This window comes from Phaenicophaeus curvirostris, chromosome 3, assembly GCF_032191515.1.
Source record: "Phaenicophaeus curvirostris isolate KB17595 chromosome 3, BPBGC_Pcur_1.0, whole genome shotgun sequence".
Classification (NCBI taxonomy): domain Eukaryota; kingdom Metazoa; phylum Chordata; class Aves; order Cuculiformes; family Cuculidae; genus Phaenicophaeus; species Phaenicophaeus curvirostris.
Genome location: NC_091394.1, coordinates 45,855,651 through 45,873,798, shown reverse-complemented (window position 1 = coordinate 45,873,798; position 18,148 = coordinate 45,855,651). Strand labels below are relative to the sequence as shown.

The 18,148-nt window shown below is 36.5% G+C and overlaps 1 protein-coding gene across 13 annotated transcripts in view; it reads left to right on the top strand.

Annotated features, from left to right (window-relative positions):
• PTPRM (protein tyrosine phosphatase receptor type M) overlaps positions 1-18,148 on the top strand; it is a 481,970-nt gene that overhangs the window by 413,455 nt on the left and 50,367 nt on the right. For all 13 annotated transcript variants that reach the window (XM_069853870.1, XM_069853869.1, XM_069853866.1 and 10 more), the window contains 3 exons: positions 7,862-7,949; positions 14,818-14,894; positions 17,642-17,678. In XM_069853870.1, coding sequence (XP_069709971.1) covers positions 7,862-7,949; positions 14,818-14,894; positions 17,642-17,678 — 202 coding nt within the window. The remainder of the gene's footprint in view (positions 1-7,861; positions 7,950-14,817; positions 14,895-17,641; positions 17,679-18,148) is intronic.

Below are 18,148 nucleotides of genomic sequence, written 5' to 3'. Positions count from 1 at the left end.
TTTACCTGTCCTTATTAGCCTCTTTCAAACCATGTCTTAGTGATCAGGCTGAATATTTTCCTTCTGTCTATGTAATTTGAGGTATTTACATGCTACCTTTCTGAAGATGGTATAAAAAAGTTAACTTAGAATTCATCTTACAACCTTTATCTACACATTCAATGCACTATATGTAACCTTGAGTCCTGCCCCTTTTCTGTAAATACTGGTGTCTTGATAAGTAGGAATTCTCATTAAGAAATAAATAACACTGCACCATCTTTTACTGGTTTAGTGTGCAATTAAGACATGTAATTACATCCTTTGGAACAATATAGGGAGGAAGCAACAAGATAGCACAGTTACTGAATAATGAAGCGGATTATTTTGCTCACAAAAGGATGGATAGTGCCTATGTGGTGATCAATGTCTTTCTGTATTCCCCCAGAAGAGGATTCTTATCAAAGCGTAGAAGTGGTTGGTATTCAGTGTAGAATGTGTTCATTCACTTTATGTTTACAGACATTACAGTCATGAGTGTTGCTCAATTTCAGTGTCTTCTTGAAAATGTACAAGGTATGATAGTTGTGAACAAAACTTTTAATTACATGTTGTTTTTAAAGGAGTGGGGAAGGAATAACGATATATGAAAATCCTACCTACTGTACATAAAAGCTATTTGTTAAATCCTCCAAAACCAGGAAATCTATTTTTCATGAGAGGAAATAAGCACTTCTTGAGACAAACTTTAATTTCTTCACACACAGGTTAAAAATAATATACCTTGAACATTAGTTACCTTGCAAATGTGTGTATTGTACCCCGATGGTCCTTTCTATAGAAAAAAGGATCATACAATCCCATCAACATACTATATTTTTCTGCTGGAGATAAATCAGGAAGATTAATGAGGTTAAGTTATTGTTATCTAGTATACCAGGGAATAAGTTTCTAAATTAGAACTTTAATTTTATGTTCTATTGCAGTCCTCTTGCTAATTCGCATTTCACCATATTTCTGAAATCTTTCCTTATATGGAAGTCTTAAAGAATTTTAAAGGGATTAAAGCAATGGATTTTTTAAAAGTAGGTAAAATGGAAATGGCTTTGAAAGCCTATAGAAACTAGGCTGTCTATCAAATTCTTAGACCACTCTGCAGAATATATAAAGATTTCTATTCCTGCTGTTGAATCTTACATCAAGTGTTGCAGTATTAGATTGCAAGATAAGAAATTACATCAACAGATCACATATGTTAGTTTAAAAATATATGGAAAGTAATTTTTTTTAGTTATTATGGAAGTACTCCATGACACTTTCTTTTGCAGTATTGTCATGGTTTAAGTCTAAATGACAATTGGTCATTGGAGGCTAAATGTACTCAGCTACCAAAATATTTCAATCACAGATATATGCAATTTTACAAATGGCACAACCTCACCGTTTCCCAGAAGAAAGGTCATGGTCCAGGAGAGAAGCTGCGTGATTCTGCATGGTGATTCCAGCCCTGCCATATGTTGTCCTAATGTGTTTCTCGAGCAGCCTCCTCCCTTGTCCCCTGGGTCATCTCCCTGAGCAACCCAGGACACAGTCAGGTATAGGACTGGGTAGAAAAGAATACCTAATTCTTGATTATCATGTTCAAATGTGCTTGGCACCTAGAAACTGGCCTCCACCATGACCGGCACTCAACGATCTGCTGTTTCTGAAAGTGTAGAACACCTTCACAACTTGCACAGTGACTGACAGGTCACTTTCACTTAAGTTACTTCTCCATTCTTAATCTGAGCTACTCTCTAATACTATAGTGTTAACTACATTTCACGTGCATTTGTTAATGCTGTTGTCAACTGAGGCTAACTCTTGCTTACTGGTACAAATACCTCTGCAATTGAAGATACTATAGCAAAGCAGTTCAATCATTTTAATATCTTTTCTTTATTCTTGACTAGACTGGCCAGCTGTCCAGAGAGTCCCAAAGCCTGTGACTTTAAAAACACAATGTACTAGAAAAGAAAGTAATTGAAAGCATATTGCCACTGAGAAGTGAGCACACCAATACAGTGACATAATTAGTACCAGATTTTGCCTTGCAACGTGGTTTTAGTCCTTTTTTTAAAAAAATCCCACTGGTAAGTCATGCTGCAGTTAAGTCAGTGGAGGAGGTAGCAGTTCCCTTTCCATTTTGACATTTAATGTAGGCAGTGACTATGATGTTTAGTGTCTCAAAAGATCAGAAGGTCTTTTGCTTTCCTCCTCTTCTTGTCATGTGTAATGTAAACTAACCAGCATGCACCTGACAAGGAAAATACTGTTTCCTACCTCTGGCTATGCAAGCCTTTATGAAAGGAGGGAGACAACCACATAAAGGAGCATCGGGAACAATATTAGCAAGTTGTTCTATGTCGGACTGTAACTGTGTGTCTGATCTGCACCTTTTAACTCATAGTCAAAAAACAGTAAGTAAACTAATAACCCATTTCTTCCAGAAAATTCCAGGCAGAATGAGCGAGCTCTGGCAATAATATCAATATATTCCATTTTCAACGATCTTTTTTTGATTGGGTTTGTTTTTTTTTCCTTCCACATTCAGGCCTAGACTACAATAGCACACTGGTAAGTGTTTTATAACTGCTGAAGGCAGTTTACATTGATTAGATAGATTTTCACACTGTGTCTTGCAACAAACAGTTTTCAAGGGCAGGTATAGTATTTTTTTTTTTTTTAAATTCCATTATTTGAAAACTAGACATAATTCTCGGTGATTGAATCTGACAGAGAAGGAAAAGCTGATAGTAAATACATTCTCTAGTGGCATGCCATCATCCACAAATGCTTTCAGTGACCAAAGCAATGACTGAACTATGAAGAGCTGTTTGCATACCGTGGGTTACTATCAGTGAAATCATTTACTTCTGCTCACAAACAATTGGGGTGATCTATTACTTGCAGGTGATGCATTTTCAATGATAAAATCTTTCTTCAAAGTAACTAGAAGATTAAAAATATTGTTTCAGAGTTTGGACCTTGCTGCAGATTTGTTTAACATAACTATGTATGACTCCTCCTTCTTAATTCCTTAACAATCTGAATACTCAGTTATCAACAAATTCAATGTGATTACTTCAATTTTCTGTTAAAAAAACCAGTTAATGCTGTTGAGTAACAACAGCATCCTTACATGCCAGATATTTTGCAGATTCTGAATACTGGGAAACAAATAAATGGACGGATCTACTGTTCACATAAATCTTGCACTATTCATTAAGTGAGACTGAAGGTCTTTGTCTTCCAAACATTTATGGACTTGCTTAAAATAAAATGTGTATTTCCTAGGGTTTGTAAATACAAAGAAGGGTGTAATGTCATGCTAGGATCTTAGCTCAAAGTTTAATGGAAGCATTTTTTTCCATCTATAATCTCCATATTTAAGGTGGATACAGCAGTAGTACAGGGTGATATTTTTAGGTTAAAATAGTGTTACATCTTCAGTATGCAATTCAGGACATTTTAGGGACCTAATTTAGCTGCAACTTAAAGGACCTCTGGTAGAAATGTATGTTTCTTCTATAGGTAATTGAATTTAGACAAGGACCTCCATTAGTACCTCTGTTAGTTCTCTGGTCTGGCCTGAAGTAGACGGTATGCATAACGCTCTACATGTAGCTTAAAAACAAATCCACAGGCACTTACAGCTCAATAGATCAAATTGCTCATTTTGCTAAAGTATGACTTAATCAGATGATCTAGAAGTAGCAATAGAAAAATAGATGTTATTAGTGGAGAAACTTAGGGTCAGTCAGGAAAATCAGACATAATAAGTAGTCATACATTTCAACTAAAATCCATGGATCAAACTTAAGATTGTTACAAGGTGAAATATAAATTTCTTTGTACTTGTGAATAATATTCTTGCTTATTAAGCAGGCAGAGCAGGATTTACAATGTCCTTAACTTCTCATTTCTTTAATTATAAGAGCTTGCATTTTGTAAATGACATTGTAGGAGACTGCACTGTTGTCACCTAGCAACTATGAAACATTTTTTAAAAAGTTGCTGCTTGGCTTTGGACTAATAATAAACATAGTAATTCCACTCAACACTTTACATTTGTAGATGTTAAAGTGCTTACAAAGATGCATTATTTTTGCTATCCTTAATTGAAAGCATGAAAATCCTGGATAGAAGTAGTGCTGCCAAAAATGACAATCAACAGAGCTACAAATTGTATGCTGTATCTCACCCTATTCTCACCATTCCAGACTCTTCAAACTTTACTTTTATATAGGTCCCTTCCAATATTTTCTGGTCTTATGAGGAAAGGGAATAATTTTAAAATCTGTCGTTTGAGATATTGCAGTTAATTTCTACTCTGAGGGTCACAGTGAATTAGCCTTTGGCAAATATTTAATTTTTAATGGAAACCACTGGAGCATCGAGTTAAAGCAAGCAAAAGTTCATCCTAAGGTGATTCTGCTGCTGCATCACTGACCAGTTCTCTGTTCTGTACAATTCATATTTTTTCAGAAACTCGTTTATCTTGATTATTGAAGTATTTTCTAATAACGGGGAGTTGACATGGCACTCTGAAATGTCTGCTGTAACAACAGCTGGATTGAGAAGTGTTTCATGGAGGTTTAGTAACCAAGGTTTTGTGTGATTTGAGTTAAAGAAATACTTATTTTAAATTATTTTAGAAATTTCCACTCATTTTCAGTTCTCCATTGCCTTTGCCAGACATTTCATGGAACGAAGCTGTTTGGGGGCATATTTCTTCCTAATAGTCCACGTTTTTAAGAAACTTTTAAGGATGAATTAGAATGAATAGCCACTAAGGTAGTATGTGGGTTGCTGTGAAGCAGTCTCCCTTGAGAATGATATGTCAGGAAAGACATGAAAAAATTCTGTAATGAAACATGTATTTCTCAGAAGTAAGGAAAGATCTTGACGGATCATCTGTTATGAGTAATCTGCTCTCTTCTTTGCTTGTGGGACAAATGGGATTTCTCTTTATAATTCATGGTGGATTATTGTTCTGTTGCGATTTGTGTAATGGCTGCACATGGGGAATTTAGGAAATGACACTCCAGCTGTTTTTTACAATACCTGTTTCTTTTTACACTTTTGAGCTGTAATACCTCTTCCTTCAAATTATCTTTTCTGTACACTTCTTACTGAAATACCTGCATATATCCCAAAATTAATTAAAAACAAAAATGGATGTACATAAATTATGTCTATTTTCCCTATGTGACAGGTTTTATTTTATTCGCTAATTTATTGATAAAAACTCACGTAACAGTATCTATCTCGATTTCTTTTTCTATACTACATTTTTAATACAGAAAGTGCAGTCAATATGCAATAGCTGGAAACGTAAATCTGCCTACTGTTTTTTGTTGTTGTGTGAGATTTCGTATATATGTATTCCAAAGAATAGAATTATCTATCTTGCAGATATATTATTAGAAGAAATTTTAGCTGTAAGGCTCATTAAATTTATCAATGTTTTCAGAAATTCTAAACAGGTAAGTAAAATAGAACCTGTACATTAGCAGATGAGAAGCAGACAAGCTGCCCAAACCAGTACATTGCCTATTGTATATCTTCCCTGAATTCAGTACCATGCAAACCTTTCCCAGATGTCTCCAGAAATTTGCTTTAATCATTCAGTTTAAAGCAATTTTGAAAAAAGTTCATTAGTGGGACAAAGAGAAGCGAGAAGTCCCTAGGTGTGTGTTTGGGTCCTCCATATTCAGAGGTGTGGGCTTGGAAGCTGTATCAGCAGGACTCTTCCTCTGTAACAGCACGTGTAATGCTTACTGAATTAAACCAAAAAACACTTGCTGGGTAAAGTCTTCTGAATCAATTCTGTGAACTAGTCTCTAACAGAAGGACCGTAAGAAAAGTAGAATTCTCTGTTGTCTATCTAGCTGCCTGAAACACAAAATCCTGAGGAAGAGACTAGGTCAAGTTTTAGATGGGAAAATTAATTCATTCTGCCTTTGAAGCTTTGTTGCTGAACATTTCCATTTATGTTTTGCCTTTAACTGTTTAACTGGTCATCATCCAGTGTTGTCTGGGAGTAAGGGTGAACTTTGCAAGAAATTGAGACATAGGTTTTTGCCTATGGAGAGCAATTCCATATGCATTTCAATCTGGCTTGTTATGGAAGTATATTCTATCCAGTCTGACTTGATAGTGCTCTGAGTGGGAGAACTTGCTTGCTTTAGATGCCATTGGCAGATGCATAATCAGATAATGATTGATGCCTTTTTTGCAGACCGACACAAAGCTGTAAATCATTTTCGGATTTCCAGTGTTCTGCTTCTCTGTCCTCACAGGAATCTGTATTTCTCCAACTGCTACCCAATGATGGGATGCCATGATTAAGGAGAAACTTACTTATGTTAGTTGATTTTAGTAATTTAAATTTGCAAATCTTTAAAAAATTTCTAAGGTGGTGTGGTTAGGTGAAGGACAAACAAGCTGAAGCCTTTTGACAAGGCTTCTGTTTTTCTCTACTTATCCTTTACAGACTTAGAAATAATCCATATATTCCCAGGAGTTTCCATGACGTAAATTGGAAACCAACACTCTAGTGAATTTATTGAAAAAAAAACCTCATTTTTGACTCTGTGTTCCTTTGACTTCAGCAAGAGATCAAGCATCTTTACTAATAGAAATCACTGGGATTTGAACAATAGTGCATTTTAAGTGTGAGGGCAAAGGACACTGATGGTAGGCCATCTAATGGGCATTATTTATTTTGAGCCACTCAGAATGTGTCAAGAACTTTTGAGACATACAAACTTCCTGAGGTCTTTTACATGTTAGTTTGGCACTCAGCCATCTTCGTCATACGCTACTAGAAAAGAAAATCATGTACATTCATGTCCCTCTTGAATCAAATGATTTAATTTGCTGATCATTCCAGTAAAAGATCAAAATGTGTTAAGACCAGCCATTGTCCTGATTGAATTCCACTGATTTCTTTGTCAATTAAATATTTTTAACATAAGTTTAGTATTTCCATACAGAATTATAAAATTAATCTACATTATATGACTTACAGTGCATGAATTAAGAAATTGTGCAAACGCTTTTTTAGACCACAGAATGCACAGGACAGATAGGACATAACAACTTGCTTGCTGCCATTTTGGCAATTTGTGTGTTTTGTTAACATGGAAATATATTTTTAGCACCTTCAACTTTCTTTTTCTTATTTAAATTAAATTTATTAACTACAGCATAGAGGTTTGTTGAATATTAGATTACATCTTTTACAAATCCACTTTTCTTTTTCCTCAGACAAAATAATCTTCTTGGTGGTATCCTAAATTGTGTTTAAAAAAAAATAAACTGCATACATGCTAGTTGAATCCATATTTTTTAAATGCCTGTATGTGTTTATATCCAAGGGGTCATCTGCCAAGAAGTAACTGAAACTTGTGGATATGTCAAAAATAAAACTTGTTAGTACAGTGTGTAATTCTGCACTCGAACACTGGAGCAACTCCAACACTGATGATGAAGCTCCTTTAATTTAATGTATGTGTATGAGAACTATGTGAAGAATCTGGATAGCATAAATTAAGGACTCTTACAAGCATGCAACCTTGGAAAGGTTTGATAGCACTCAATGTGCAAATAGTTCTTACTGTTACACAGATAATCTCATGTCAAATTTTAGATAACATGTGGAGCTATGCATAAATACCATTTAAACAGGAGACTCATATTTTTGCTCAATAAAAGAATCAAGGAATGACACTTTAACAACAATACCCTGAAGTGCTGTTTGCCTTTCTCCTGGGTTTATCTGTAAGGTAACTGTTGCTGTGTGCTTTTCTTAATGTCACTTTCTTTCCTTTTTTAGAGTTTCTTTGAAGGACAGTCTGCACCGTGGGATTCAGCTAAGAAAGACGAGAACAGAATGAAAAATAGATATGGGAATATCATTGCATGTAAGTGTTGACAACATAATTGTGCACTGTGTTAACTTCTCTTCAGAACTGGATAAGAATGACCACCAGCCTCATGCTCACATCAGGCTTACATTCCTTTTCTCTAATTAAGAAGTTAAAAGTGAAGGAAGATATTATCTTTTTTTGAGAAAACTGTCAGATTTAATGCATTTTCTCAACTAGCCTTCTGTAGACCTTCCATCCTGTAATCGGTGTCTGGCTAATGGAAAATGACACCTTTAACAAATACTCGGCTCTAACTGCTCCCAAAGTGCTCCTGGCAGCTTAGTGGAAGAGTACCTGTGATTGCATTAGTACCTTGATATCAGGTTCCGGGTGTTGTAGGAGTGGACAATACAGATGCTTAATTATTCCATAATAACAGTGGCTGCTATTCTGACTTACCCTCTTAATGTTAGACAGATTCTAAGGGAAAAAAAATTAGCCTGTATATTTTATTTAAAAATGCAAAGCTTGATAAAGACTGATAACTTGAGGAGATGATAGCAGGCTTTGGTGAATGACCCATAAATCTGGCATAATGAGATAGCAAAACATTGTGGCAAGAGACACTGAACATACACATGGGGGCAGAAAATACGTCAGTTTTGGTAAAATTATATTATTATTTACACACTGGTGTTGTCACACTTAAGGGGTAATTTTTCTGTGTGTACGTAGGAGATAATCCCTTCTCTGATTGTTCCTTCAAAATCTAAGTTTAAGATGGGAAGCTTATGTGTTTCTACCAGCCAGACAGATGACCATGAAGCAACAGTCACAGCATGTCAGAAGTTTTGTGAGCATAAAAATGAATGATGATCTTTAAGGAGGGATCATTTAATGATACTGCTGGAGTTTAGAAATCATGTATAACCCTGGGTACATGGAACAGCATAGAAGAATAAACAGTACTAATAGTCTGAACATTTGCAGGACCTTTGGAAGAAGTATGTAGTGTGTGTTTGCACTGCCTAACTTCAGCACCTAGTCTAGGTGCTTGTCCAGACACAGATCTGCCTAGGTTTCCTCGTAAGTGAACCATGTGGACTTGACAGAGAGAAGGACAGTTGTTCTAGAGAAATTATTCAGAAACAGAGCCTATTTGAATGCTTCTAAATCACCACCTCTGGAGGTCTTTGCTGCAGTGCTTGCATAATGAGTCTAGAGAGACCAACTTCTAATGCAGTGACCTGCAGTAGGTGGTATAAATAGGCCCTTATATCACTGTGTCTCAGGTGGGCTGAGACAGTCTACAAAAAGAAAATAGTTCTGTAACTAGCTGCAGCAGGAGAACCCCCAAGAAATGCTTGTGGAGGCAGAGTCAAGTTAAGCAAGAGATGCTATCTGCCACATAATATTGAATGGACGTGATAGTATTACTGTGTATTTTGGATGTATACCGAGTTGCTTATGAGAAAGGAAATGAAATCCTAGAATCATAGAATCACTAGGTTGGAAAAGACCTCTTGGATCATTGAGTCCAACCATTCCTATCTGCCACTAAACCATGTCCCTGAGCACCTCATCTACCTGTCTTTTAAATACCTCCAGGGATGGTGAATCAACCACCTCCCTGGGCAGCCTGTTCCAGTGCCCAATAACCCTTTCTGTGAAAAATTTCTTTCTGATATCTAGTCTGAACCTCCCCTGGTGCAGCTTGAGGCCATTCCCCCTTGTCCTGTCCCCTGTCACTTGGGAGAAGAGCCCCACTCCCTCCTCTCTACAACCTCCTTTCAGATAGTTGTAGAGAGCAATAAGGTCACCCCTCAGCCTCCTCTTCTCAAGGCTAAACAACCCCAGCTCCCTCAGCTGCTCCTCACAAGACTTCTTCTCCAGCCCCTTCACCAGCTTCATTGCTGTTCTCTGGATACACTCCAGAGCCTCAACATCCTGAACACAGTATTCAAGGAGCAGTCTCACCAGTGCTGAGTACAGAGGGAGAATAACCTCCCTGGACCTGCTGGTCACACCATTTCTGATGCAAGCCAAGATGCCATTGGCCTTCTTGGCCACCTGGGCACACTCCTGGCTCATGTTCAGTCGGCTGTCAACCAACACCCCCAGGTCCTTCTCCTCCAGGCAGCTTTCCAGCCAGCCTTCTCCTAGTCTGTAGCACTGCATAGGGTTGTTGTGTCCCAAGTGCAGGGCTTGGCATTTGGCCTTGTTAAACCTCATGCCATTGATCTCAGCCCAGCCTGTTCAGATCCCTTTGGAGAGCCTCCCTACCTTCCAGCAGATTGACATTACTGCCAGGCTTAGTGTCATCTGCAGATTTGCTAAAGGTGCAGTCTTCTAGAGCAATGTGAATGTCATCATGGGCTGGAGCCTATGCAAAAGAACATAAACTAGGTAGATGTGATTTTACTTGCTTCCCTCCAAACAACCTTTAATGTGTAACAAACTTGTTATTTTGAGGGGGGGCAACATGGCTGTTATCATTTAAGTAAGAATTCTGAAGATATAAATAAGAATACCAATGTTTTATGTTTATCCTTCCTTTTTGAAACTTTATTTCCAGACCAAGCCTATGACAACAGATCGTTCTCTTTTAGTCAGCATTTAGTGTTCTCAGTCTGCTCTCTAATACTATGTTAGGTGTTGCCTTACACTTTGATGCCCTTTGGTTGTCTGAGGGAATGAAGTGATGAGTAGCCAAGGGAAAACAAGTAAAGGGTATAGTATTAGATATACAAATCAATGGCAATTACAAGTGATACTGAAGACTTTCTGAAAGGGCAAATATAATTCAGATCATTTAGATCTCAATTTCCTTTTAACGTCCTCAGTATTTAGCAAATGGAAGGAGTTGAATGGAGTTGTTGTCAATAACACTTCTTATTCATGTGGCTGTGAAACACAGATAGCACCATTTAAAATTAAAATCCATTTGAGTTAAAGGCAGTATCTTAAGACAGGCTGAAACTGCCCACAGATTGCTGTCTGTTACCCCATGTATGCAAATGGGGTAGTTAACTGTTAATTATTCTGTGTATTTTTCTGCTGGATAGATGATTGCTTGTCTCAGAGTCTGAGAGTACAATTTTAGTCCTCCACTTTTGAAAATTTGCCCCAGATAACTGGATAAAGTATTTGCTTTAGCAGTAAAGCATTTTACTTAATTGCCCTTTTATGCCATGTTTAAAGACTTAAAAATAGGACGGTTCAGATGCCAGTGACTATGGGTACATGATTATAATGAAATGTCTATTTTTTTCTGTAATGTATTTAATGCTTTTTTTTCCATTCATTTATCATCTTTGTTTAAATTTTCCCCAAGATACTATGAATACGTTATTGCTTATAGTCATTATTGTTCTCTGATGGAATGAAAGCAGTAGCACCAAGCGGCCAGCATTGCAGAACCTTGTCAAAACGGCAATATATTTTACATTACCTAAGTGTTGTGTGGTTAATTGGCTACAAGCATGCCCTACCCACTGTATGAAAGTGGCTACAACTGGAAAGGCACCATATCAACAAGCTGAATCATGATCATAGTCCAGTCACCCACAGAAAACACACTCCTTCTTTACTGAATAGAAAAAGCTTTGTGTTTTCTTATTAGGAACTAAACCTGGCAAGAATCTGCTAAATGAATCTTTTTTACCTAAGAAAAAGTCTATTTCTGCCATAATTGTGTAGGGTTTTGAATGGATTTGGATAAAATCTATTGGGTTTTCCTCAAAAGAGTTCTTCAGATAATTTCAGAATGGGAGGGGTTCTGCATTTATTTTTACCAAACACTGTGTCGACCAAATGAGAAGAGAATATTGATCATAGCTTTTAAAAGCGGCTAAAGATTTTAGGTAAGACGTTTATAAAAGGTTTGATTTGCAAAGAATCAGCATGACAACTACCAAGAAGGGGTCACTGGCTAGGCATGCTAATAAATCGTATTCTCTAGGGGTTTGTTAGAGATCACAGTCTGCAGGCTGGCATATACATGTTGTAGGTAGTGTGAGGGGAGTGAGAATAAAATGCTTATATAATCTATTACCATTTTCTAAGAAGACAAATGGATTCTAACATAACTCATTTTGAAGGCTTAAGCAGTCGGTGCCAAGTTAAGTTTGATCTCCTAATAGATGGGTATCAAAATAACAATAAGCTGGAAAAGAGAATATTTAAAAGCTACAGAAATTGTCAAGAGCAGCTGAAGTATAAAGTAAAAAAGAATACCCTAACATTTAGGCAATTAACTTAAAGGCTATTTAAGAATGTTGGAAGAATATATGCCTTGTGTACATCTTTGGTTTGAATCTACTTGATGGAAGCACATAGACACAATAAAATTACTTTTTCTTGACTAAAGATTTTTTTTCACTCTAAGAAGTGTTACCAATACAATAAGGAGTTTAATTAGAATTTTCAAGGCAAAGAAACAGGGAGTCACTCCAGTTCCACTGCAAAAAAAACGTCCATTACCTCCAGAATGCCCAGAAACTTAGCTGAGAATGCAGTACTAGAGAAGGCGCTCATGAGAAGAAAACAGGGCAAAAAAGATGATGTGAAGGTATAATTATGAAATAACTTACTTAGTTTTGTGCAATCCAAAGCAAGAATTATTGCAAGGAAAGAATGGGGTAAATAAAGAAAATTAAAAAATAATAGGAAAGGTAAAGAAAAGATACCACTACATATTAATCAATTGTGTAAATCAGATTGAAAGAGGTAAAAGGAGATTATGGTTTTAAAATGTTCTTTAGTGGGAAGTTTAAGCTTGATTTGCCCAATATGGAACTTAGTGGTGTGCAAGTCATCAAAGACAGGATTCACTTGCCGAAACACAGACGTGTAGTGCCATTTCAGGTGACCTAGGACATCTCTACAGTACCAGCAAATGTGACACAATAGACAAGAGACTTGTGCTATACTGTAGGGGCAGCTGAAGGCTAGACAGTATATCCTGGGTTATATAAAGTGTCATGAGATACTTGTGCTTAGACAACTGAATCCGACCCTAAGTAAGTCAAGAAATATAAAAGTGGAGAACTTTATGAACCTTAGTGTTCCTGGTGGAAATGCTTTTAAGGCAATCATGCAGGAAATCATGAAAATGTGGACAAAGACATAATGAGTCCAAGCAACCTTGACTTCTGGAGTCTGCTGACTTCAGCAGAAGTTGGATCAGGTCTCAAAACTGTAAAAGCAGTGACCATGTCTGTTGCTTATAAAGTTCCTAATGTAGTATCTTTCTTAAGTAAGATGGATTTTTAGAATTAAAGGCCTGTGAGCCGAACCTCTCTTCTGAAGAAACTGATAAATAGCTTAATTAAGCAGAGAACAGCACAGCACTCAGATAAACATAGCTTGGTACAGTCAGACCAGCATGGATCATGTAATGGAGAGTCACATCTCTATAAATTTTTAGTCTCAGAAAAGTGAATAAGGAGGCTGAAAAGGCTGACGTAATTGATTTTAATTTTCCAGCATGTTTGGAAAAACTTGTTGGCTGAAATAATCGTAAGAAAACAGCAGATTACGAGCTGTATGGAACCTAGAGCTGGAATTTTAATTCATTCTGATTTAGTATATTTCGTTTACAGCTGTGCCTCTTCTCCCTCCCAGGGGACTCCTGGGGAAGCATATGAGGCTCTGAAATCTCTAGTTCCTGAGACCTGCAGCAAAAAGAGGAAGAAATAAAGAATTTGTGTCTTCCTTTCCTACTCTGACATTAGAAAACCTATTGGCTTGTAATTGTAAACTAATGTTATTTTAAGGATCGCTTGCCCTTTCCCTTCTTCCCTATGACGTGAGCCAGTATTACGCAGATTATGATGAAGTTGAGTTTTTAAGCCACAGCATGTTCTTTCATTTGTTATCTTTTAGGATTTTTAAAGTTAAAGAAAATAGATGTTCAGAACAAGGGTGGCAAGTTTCAAGTGCTCTAATGCTTATTTACATTTACAACAAAATAATCACGGTCATGAACATCTGTCATCAACTGCAAATAATATTAGCTCAGCTAGTAAGCAGCATTCAAAAGCAATACACAGGTATATAATTAGCAAGAGTAGCTTGTAAACATAGCAGCAGGAAAGTGGCTATTTACCATCTCTCCATCCTTGAGATCATACCCTCAAATTGTTTTATCAACAATATGTGCAGCATTCAGGAAAAGCCATTGGGTTTGGTTGCTTTTGAACAAAGATAATGAAGAGGAGCATATGAAGCCTTAAAGAAGAGAAAGCACTGCCAGCATACAGAAATTCTTTTTTTGGGAGAGGGTCTAGCCCCTAGCACTTCTTAATTACTATTGTAGCATCATAAAGAAAATGAGGCAGCTGACAAGAAATGAACCCATGCTGTGGTGGTTTGAATTGGCATTTGGGAAGTGGTTGCATATTGCTGAATAGATATAGATGGCCACAGTGGAGCAAAATTCAGTGACAAAGTCATTATCTAACTGCTGGGGTTTTGTCATTATTTTATTTTGCTTTCTCCCTTACTGAAAATATAATGAGTTTCCTTCAGAAACTGTGAGGTAGTAGTATGTGTTGTAGAATTACTTCAGCTTATTTTGAGTACTAGCAGAAGCGTTTCCAAATGACTAAGCCTTTGACAACTTAATGTTATTTATTTTATTGACAAAAGCATGGAGGGTGTCAAGGTAAAAAACATAACTGAAATGGATTTCATATAAGAAATATTTAAGACATTCAGGCTGAAAAGCAAAGGGGATTTGGAAAGCCTTATGAATGACTGAAATGAGGATTACATGTAGATATGTTTTCATGGACAACAAAACAAATATGAACTTGCAAAAGCTGAGGTTTTAGTTTTACTTTAAAGTAGTATTTTGATTAAGATTTTTTTACTGAATATATCTTTAAATACTTTTTTCTCTCCATTGTTTCCATTTCAGATGATCATTCTCGAGTGAGATTGCAGCCTATTGAAGGAGAGACCAGTTCCGATTACATCAATGGAAATTATATTGATGTGCGTATACTGATGTAGTCAACAAACTTAATGTTGTGTTCAAAGAGGCAGCTCTTACTATTCTCACGTTATTCATAATTTGTAACAGATATTACAGCTAGCATCAGCTAGCTAAACATTGTTGGAAAGTACTATCTTTGGAAGCAAGGTATACACTAAATGAAAAAAAAAAAAAAGGCCTCAAAGGTTTTGTCAATAAGCAAATGAAAGGAGTAATTTCCTCTAACAGCCACTAGACCCTAACCTTGCCAGCAACACTGTATGGCTACTTCGGCTGCTGGTGCTTATATGGCCTAACAAAATGTTGTTTTCACTTTCTGTCAACAGCTTGGCATAATTCCACATTTAAAAGAAAGCTGTTCGCATATTAATGTGACAAAACTCTGTAATGCCTAATGCAGAAATTTACAATCTCTTGTCATCTCTGCACTTTTAAGTAGCCTTCAAAGTATATTTTGCAGCTGTTAACCAGTGCTTCTAATGCAAGCAAGACATTTCATTAAATATGTAGGCTGTTTAATTATTGAAGGTGGCTTCTTTGTTCATTCTGCATCATGTTAACCTAATGTTTTACATTAGAATAAATTCTTTAAGGGACAAGGTGGTTTTGGTTGAAAGAATTAAGTCAGAAGTAGAATTGAAAATCATTAGAAAGTCAATATTATCTAAAGCCAGAAATCTATGGATAGTAAAGATAATAATTTTATTGTTTACACAGAGTGCTAGATGTTAGGCTAAGTAAAACAAATGTTGCTTCACAGGAGACTGCATCAGCTAAAGGTTTCTTGTTTAGGATCTTTGAAAAATGGTGTCACAGTTTGCAGTTCAATTTTAATCACCAGCGCGAAGCAGGAGTGTGACAGATGTTTTTCTCAGAGTACAGAGGAACTAGAGCAATACAAGAAAAGCAGGTGCTTTTCTTGTATTGCTGAAGTGGTAACTTTCTAAAGATATCTCCTTCTATTGATGTTTATTAGCACATTCAAGAAACATGAAGTTAGGCTCAGATTTCTGCTCAGTCCTTTGTTTGAAAGGATAGCACAGTCACTGAGAAGTAAAGGCACATACAGAAATATATTTAGTTCAATGTCTCACTAAACTCTGAAGGGAGTAATCTGTCGTGAAAGGGAGGAGAAACTTCACATTGGGGACCTAGATTTGAATTCACTTAGACACTCTAACATTCAGGATTTTTCTCAGTTTAGGCTACTAGTATGTTCTTGTGTCAGATTTGAAGCTGACTCTAAAGTATTAAAAGCTGCAAGGATTAAGGATTTGAACCATTCAGACTTGTTTAAAAGCTTAAAAGCTAGCTGCGTGGCAATCTCTTTTGTTTATGGAAGTACAAGTGGATGGAGAGATTGTGGCCCTAAAAGAAATGATGGGTGACAACCAAAAACTTTTCTCCCTCGTTCTCAGCACTTGGCTTCATTGGAAAGCTTGGAGGACTGCAGACATCTTCCAAAGGCAACTCTACCACAAAACACAGCATTTGTTTATTATAATCTTGCTAGTCAGGTTTCCATTAGAAATGCTTGTTTTTCTACTGCAGAAACAGCTGCAGTTTTACATTTGCATGCAATTATTAGTACAGTTGTCATGTTGACAGAACAAACATGTTAATAAGGGAATGGCACCATTACAGACACTGTGAAATTTTCTTGGATAAAAGAGAAAGGGGCAATGGTTATGCTGCATTTGATCCCAGCTACTAGGGATATTAGATAACACATAGCTGAAAAAAGCCAACTCTGTAGCTATCTGAATACTTCTGAGTTCATAGACTTCCAAATTTTGCTTTGATGGCATGTAAAGGAATCAATTCTGTAGTTATTCTTTCTGTAATATTCAAGTTGGTTTGAGTCTTTACCACCTTGCATCACTACCATGACTGCTCTTTTACAAAGAAATTGCAATGGCATGCAAACTACAGCTTTAAATTCTTCCTGTTGGTCACTGGCAATGCATCATAACCTTTATTAAAAGATTAACAGTGGTATAAATGAATTTATCTACATGCTAGTGCATGATCTAAATCTGTGGTGACGCTTCCATCACATCAGAAACTCAAATACTATAAAAAGGTATTGTTCCCTACTGGCAACCTATTCAATGTTGAAAAAAATCCATGGAGTGTAAGTCTTTATTGCACAGCTGGCTTGTGATTAAGTTGCTCTTGTCATCAGAGAAACATAGAATTGTTTTATGTTCTTTCTATTTAGATGCGAACAACTGTATTCACACCAAACCATTTAGTCAAAGAATTTACCTTCCTTCTTACTATTCAGGAATAAAACATAAACAAATCACAGTGGACAGACTGAATATGCCTTCACCCTTTCCCAGGCTGAATGCAAATCTGGCATTCTTATCTATTAAAAAAGAGTTGGGGTTTGCACTCAATAGCAATATCTTGGAGGTATATCTCAGCCTCTGTGAGCATCTGATGCCATTAGCTGCAAGTGCTAGAGAGGATTTCATGCTGCTCATTTTCAGCAGAGCCAACAAGGGACTGAAAGAACATATTGCTTCTGTCCCCTAATGTACAAGGCAGCAACTTCAGTATCTTGCACATTTGCTTCTTGTTTCCCTACTCCCTTGTCCTTCCCCCACTGGAAAGAATTCTGCATCTAATATGTTATCTATATTGTTGTGATTTTGTTTGAGTACTACTCTAAATGAAGTTTCACACATGGCAACATAGCCAAGGTGCATATTTTTTACATTTTTCTTTCAATTTATTTTAGGGTTATCATAGACCAAATCACTACATTGCTACACAAGGTAAGTTTATCACCCTTTATTTTTGGTTATGCAAGGCTAAGAGGTTTTGGTACTTGGTTTACAGTTTATACACTCTAATACGCGTTCTTGCCACAGTCAGTATTCAGGACAGAGTAGGCTCAATCACTTAGGTAGGAGCAAACAAATTGAATTAGTATCTAATTTTCTGATATGTCAAGTAAGCATTCCATTGTTACATTTGTGTTCAAGTAAGTTTTTTGTAGAAAAATGTAATATACCCTTTTTGGCAGATTTTTACTCAACATGTTTCTATTCATGAAAAAAAGAAATAAGTAATGGTACAAATACTCAGTAAACTTCTTAGAGAGGAAAGAGTGTCATGAAAATGTATGTTCTCCTAATTGTTCAATGATAACTAGTCTTCAGGTCCTTAGAATATAAAACACTTCAGTTATCAGATTTTAGTTGAGGACCCAAAGACATATTACACTTGCAGAAGGATTCTTCAA